The sequence below is a fragment of the Oncorhynchus gorbuscha genome, linkage group LG23, assembly GCF_021184085.1.
Source record: "Oncorhynchus gorbuscha isolate QuinsamMale2020 ecotype Even-year linkage group LG23, OgorEven_v1.0, whole genome shotgun sequence".
NCBI lineage: Eukaryota > Metazoa > Chordata > Actinopteri > Salmoniformes > Salmonidae > Oncorhynchus > Oncorhynchus gorbuscha.
Window position 1 is genome coordinate 69,764,357 of NC_060195.1, and position 6,030 is coordinate 69,770,386.

General features: G+C 52.7%; 1 protein-coding gene across 1 annotated transcript in view; it reads left to right on the forward strand.

Annotated features, from left to right (window-relative positions):
• The window catches only part of LOC124011684 (transmembrane protein 47-like), a 28,163-nt gene extending 22,357 nt beyond the window's left edge, over positions 1-5,806 (forward strand). Inside the window, exons 2-3 of the mRNA XM_046325167.1 lie at positions 5,190-5,330; positions 5,603-5,806. Coding sequence (XP_046181123.1) covers positions 5,190-5,330; positions 5,603-5,781 — 320 coding nt within the window. The 3' untranslated portion in view covers positions 5,782-5,806. The remainder of the gene's footprint in view (positions 1-5,189; positions 5,331-5,602) is intronic.
• The last annotated feature ends 224 nt before the right edge of the window (positions 5,807-6,030 follow it).

A 6,030-nucleotide genomic window follows, 5' to 3' on the forward strand; every position in this document is an offset into this window, starting at 1 on the left:
TCCACTCCCTCTCTGACCATAGAGTCGGACCACTACACAAACACACAGTCCATCTAACCAGCATGACTCCCTTAGCCCCGGTTCTGAAAATAACCATGTCTTCTGATAGGCTGAGAGCAGTGACCGTGGTTCACTCCTCAACTGACCGTGTGGTCCTCTTCATAACCAGGTTGACTCCCTGGCTGTGTCTTCTGATAGGCTGAGAGCAGTGACCGTGGTTCACTCCTCAACTGACCGTATGGTCCGACCATAACACAACCATGTGGTCCTCTTCATAACCAGGTTGACTCCCTGGCTGTGTCTTCTGATAGGCTGAGAGCAGTGACCGTGGTTCACTCCTCAACTGACCATACGGTCCGACCATAACACAACCATGTGGTCCTCTTTATAACCAGGTTGACTCCCTGGCTGTGTCTTCTGATAGGCTGAGAGCAGTGACCGTGGTTCACTCCTCAACTGACCATACGGTCCGACCATAACACAACCATGTGGTCCTCTTCATAACCAGGTTGACTCCCTGGCTGTGTCTTCTGATAGGCTGAGAGCAGTGACTGTGAGAACACTGTGACTACAGCTGAAACATGAATGAAACATAAACCCCTCCAACGTCAGGCTACTCCTCTCTGAGGGCACCCCAAATGGCACACTGTTCCCTTTGACCAGGGTCCTATGGGATACCCTATGGGCCCTGGTCAAAAGTAGTGCACTATAAAGGGAACAGTGTGCCATTTTGGATCCAGCCTCTGGTTAATGCATACGGACAGGGTACAGTTAGTGTGGGAAATGTCCCTCTTCATCTGGTGTAAACCAGTCTGACTCCTGGGCAGGGAACATAGACACCCACAACACTTCAAATGTTTCTTCAGGTTTCATCATGAATGTCCTGAGTTCTTGTTGTTTTTCACTTACATTGCTGGAACAACTGTACATGCTTTCCTCCTGTAGATCTTTGTGTCTTCTCCTCCTTTCTCCTCCTTTCTCCTCTTCCCCATCCTCATCTCCTCCTTTCTCCTCCTTTCTCCTCTCCTCTCCTCCTTTCTCCTCCTTTCTCCTCTTCCACATCCTCCTCTCCTCCTTTCTCCTCTTCCCCATCCTCATCTCCTCCTTTCTCCTCCTTTCTCCTCTCCTCTCCTCCTTTCTCCTCCTTTCTCCTCTTCCCCACCCTCCTCTCCTCCTTTCTCCTCTTCCCCATCCTCCTCTCCTCCTTTCTCCTCCTTTCTCCTCTCCTCCTTTCTCCTCCTTTCTCCTCTTCCCCATCCTCCTCTCCTCCTTTCTCCTCCTTTCTCCTCTCCTCTCCTCCAGCCTCCCCTCCTCCTTTCTCCTCTCCTCCAGCCTCCTCTCCTCCTTTCTCCTCTCCTCCAGCCTCCTCTCCTCCTTTCTCCTCTCCTCCTTTCTCCTCTCCTCCTTTCTCCTCTTCCCCATCCTCCTCTCCCCCATCCTCCTCTCCTCCTTTCTCCTCTTCCCCATCCTCCTCTCCTCTCCCCCATCCTCCTCTCCTCTCCTCCTTTCTCCTCTTCCCCATCCTCCTCCTCCTCTCCCCCATCCTCCTCTCCTCTCCCCCATCCTCCTCTCCTCTCCCTCCTTTCTCCTCTTCCCCATCCTCCTCTCCTCCTCTCTCCTCTTCCCCATCCTCCTCTTCCCCATTCTCCTCTCCTCTCCTCCTTTCTCCTCTTCCCCATCCTCCTCTCCTCCTCTCTCCTCTTCCCCATCCTCCTCTTCACCATTCTCCTCTCCTCCTTTCTCCTCTTCCCCATCCTCCTCTCCTCCTCTCCTCCTCCTCTCCTCTCCTCCTTTCTCCTCTTCCCCATCCTCCTCTCCCCCATCCTCCTCTCCTCCTTTCTCCTCTTCCCCATCCTCCTCTCCTCCTTTCTCCTCTTCCCCATCCTCCTCTCCTCTCCTCTGGGTGGGGTTGTAGTTGTTGGTGGGGTTGTGGGTGGGAATGTAGTTGTTGGTGGGGTTGCTGCTGTGGGTGGGATTGGGGTTGTAGTTGTGGGTGGGGTTGGGGTTGTGGTTGTGGGTGGGGTTGTAGTTGTTGGTGGGGTTGCTGTTGTGGGTCGGGTTGTGGCTGTTGTTCGGGTTGTTGGTGGGGTTGTAGTTATGGGTGGGGTTGTAGTTATGGGTGGGGTTGTAGTTGTGGTGGGGTGTAGTTGTTGGTGGGGTGTAGTTGATGGAGTTGTAGTTGTTGGTAGAGTTGGGGTAGTTGGTAGGTGGGGTTGTGTTTGTGGTTGTAGTTGTGGGTGGGGTTGGTGGGGTTGTAGTTGTGGGTGGGGTTGTGGTAGTTGGTAGGGTTGTGGATGGGGTTGTAGTTGTGGGTGGGGTTGTGGTTGTTGGTAGGATTGTAGTTGTGGGTGGGGTGTAGTTGTGGGTGGGGTTGTAGTTGGTGGGGTGTAGTAGTTGGTGGGGTGTAGTTGTTGGTGGGGTTGCGATTGTGGGTTGCGTGTTTGTTGGTGGGGTTGTTGTGGTTGTGGGTGGGGTTATAGTTGTTGGTGGGGTGTAGTTGTAGGTGGGGTGTGGTTGTTGGTGGGGTTATAGTTGTTGGTGGTGTTATAGTTGTTGGGGTTGTTGGTGGGGTTGGGGTTGTTGGTGGGGTTGTGGTTGTGGGTGGGGTTGTGGGTGGGGTGTGGTTGTGGGTGGGGTTGTGGGTGGGGTGTGGTTGTTTGTGGGGTTAAAGTTGTTGGTGGGGTGTGGTTGTGGGTGGGGTTATAGTTGTTGGTGTTGTTATAGTTGTGGGTGGGGTGTGGTTGTGGGTGGGGTTATAGTTGTTGGTGTTGTTATAGTTGTGGGTGGGGTGTGGTTGTGGGTGGGGTTATAGTTGTTGGTGTTGTTATAGTTGTTTGTGGGGTGTAGTTGTTGGTGTTGTTATAGTTGTTTGTGGGGTGTAGTTGTTGGTGGGGTGTAGTTGTTTGTGGGGTGTAGTTGTTGGTGTTGTTATAGTTGTTTGTGGGGTGTAGTTGTTGGTGGGGTGTGGTTGTTTGTGGGGTTATAGTTGTTGGTGTTGTTATAGTTGTGGGTGGGGTGTGGTTGTGGGTGGGGTTGTTGGTGGGGTGTGGTTGTTTGTGGGGTTAAAGTTGTTGGTGGGGTTATAGTTGTTAGTGGGGTGTAGTTGTTGGTGGGGTGTAGTTGTTGGTGGGGTAGGGGTTGTGGGTGGGGTGTAGTTGTTGGTGGGGCTGGGGTTGTGGGAGGGTGTAGATGTTGTTTGGGTTGGGGTTGTGGGTGGGGTGTAGATGTTGTTGGGGTTGGGGTTGTGGGTGGGGTGTAGATGTTCTTGGGGTTGGGGTTGTGGGTGGGGTGTAGATGTTGGTGGGGTTGGGGTTGTGGGTGGGGTGTAGATGTTGGTGGGGTTGGGGTTGTGGGTGGGGTGTAGATGTTGCCTTGCCTGTATGTTGTTAGTGGGGTTGGTTGAGATGATGGCAGATTGATTTTTGATAACATGCCAACAATGCTCTTTAGTCAACGATGTGTGTCAGTGAGATGCGAGTCAGCGTCTCTATCTGACCCCCCCTTTCTCTCTCCTCCTCTTTCTCTCTCTCTCTCTCTCCCTCTCTCTCTCTCTCCCTCTCTCTCTCTCCCCCTCTTTCTCTCTCTCTCCCCCCTCTTTCTCTCTCTCTCCCCCTCTTTCACTCTCTCCCCCTCTTTCTCTCTCTCCCCCTCTTTCTCTCTCTCCCCCTCTCTCCCTTTCTCTCTCCCCCTCTTTCTCTCTCCCTCTCTCCCTCACCCTCTTTCTCTCCCCCTCTTTCTCTCTCCCCTCCCCTCATTCGCTCTCTCCCTCCCCCTCTTTCTCTGTCTCTCCCTCTCTCCCTCCCCCTCTTTCTCTGTCTCTCTCTCTCTCCCCCTCTCTCCCCCTCTTTCTCTCTTTCTTGCTGTTCCCTCTCTCCCCCTCTCTCCCCCCCTCGCTCCATTTCCCTCCGACAACTTGCTGTTTGCTCCCTCTTGTTTATACCACCTGATATCCCCTCCTCTCTGTCCTCTATCTCTCCATCCCTCTCTGTCCTCTATCTCTCCTCCCCTCTCTGTCCTCTATCTCTCCTCCCCTCTCTGTCCTCTATCTCTCCTCCCCTCTCTGTCCTCTATCTCTCCTTCCCTCTCTGTCCTCTATCTCTCCTCCCCTCTCTGTCCTCTATCTCTCCTTCCCTCTCTGTCCTCTATCTCTCCTTCCCTCTCTGTCCTCTATCTCTCCTTCCCTCTCTGTCCTCTATCTCTCCTCCCCTCTCTGTCCTCTATCTCTCCTCCCCTCTCTGTCCTCTATCTCTCCTCCCCTCTCTGTCCTCTATCTCTCCTCCCCTCTCTGTCGTCTATCTCTCCTTCCCTCTCTGTCCTCTATCTCTCCTTCCCTCTCTGTCGTCTATCTCTCCTTCCCTCTCTGTCCTCTATCTCTCCTTCCCTCTCTGTCCTCCATCTCTCCTTCCCTCTCTGTCCTCTATCTCTCCTTCCCTCTCTGTCCTCTATCTCTCCTTCCCTCTCTGTCCTCTATCTCTCCTTCCCTCTCTGTCCTCTATCTCTCCTTCCCACTCTGCCCTCTATCTCTCCTTCCCTCTCTGTCGTCTATCTCTCCTTCCTCTCTGTCCTCTATCTCTCCATCCCTCTCTGTCCTCTATCTCTCCTTCCCTCTCTGTCGTCTATCTCTCCTTCCCTCTCTGTCCTCTATCTCTCCTTCCCTCTCTGTCCTCTATCTCTCCTTCCCTCTCTGTCCTCTATCTCTCCTTCCCTCTCTGTCCTCTATCTCTCCTTCCCTCTCTGTCCTCTATCTCTCCTTCCCTCTCTGTCCTCTATCTCTCCTTCCCTCTCTGTCCTCTATCTCTCCTTCCCTCTCTGTCCTCTATCTCTCCTTCCCTCTCTGTCGTCTATCTCTCCTTCCTCTCTGTCCTCTATCTCTCCATCCCTCTCTGTCCTCTATCTCTCCTTCCCTCTCTGTCGTCTATCTCTCCTTCCCTCTCTGTCCTCTATCTCTCCTTCCCTCTCTGTCCTCTATCTCTCCTTCCCTCTCTGTCCTCTATCTCTCCTTCCCTCTCTGTCCTCTATCTCTCCTTCCCTCTCTGTCCTCTATCTCTCCTTCCCACTCTGCCCTCTATCTCCCCTTCCCTCTCTGTCTCCCATCCCCTTCTCCCTCCTTATCTCTCATATGCTCCTCCCCTCTCTTTTCCCTCCTCTACCTCTTTCCTTAACTATATATGTCTTCTTCTTTCCTCTAGACTGGCAGATCGCCACCCTGTCCTTGTTGCTAGGCGGAGCTGCTCTGGTCCTGCTCTCCTTCCTGGTGGTCCTGGTGTCAGTGTGTATCGGCTCTCGGAGACGCTTCAACAGACCTGTCGCTGTCATGCTGTTCGCTGCAGGTGAACACACACACACACACACACACACACACACACACACACACACACACACACACACACACACACACACACACACACACACACACACACACACACACACACACACACACACACACACACACACACACACACACACACACACACACACAATTATTTGTCTCTGTCTTCTCATATCATATTCCTTGTTAGACAGTTAATTCATGCGTAATATGCATATATCTCTACCTCTTCAATATACAGTATGAGATGTCCTCTGTTTCCCTCTGCTCCAGTGGTGTTGCAGGGCTGCAGTCTGGTCCTCTACCCCATCAAGTTCACGGAGACCATCAGCATGAGCATATACCACGAGTTCAACTGGGGTTACGGCCTGGCCTGGGGCGCTACCATTTTCTCCTTCGGTGGGGGGATCCTCTACTGCCTCAACCCTAAGAACTATGAAGACTACTACTGACCCTGCTGGACTGTACCACTGTACCCCCCCGGTAGTCGCAGGCTGTCAAACATATCCTATACTGTATAATGCTAATGCTCGCTAGAGAGACAGGTAGACACAGAGAGATGCACACACACACACACACGTCAGCATACAGTATTTCCTGTGGAAGCAGGCAGAGGCTCAGTGCTGGGGTGGATGGATGATTTCACAGTACCCTGTACACTGCTCTGTACTCCCTCTTCAGTCAGAGACTAACAGATAACA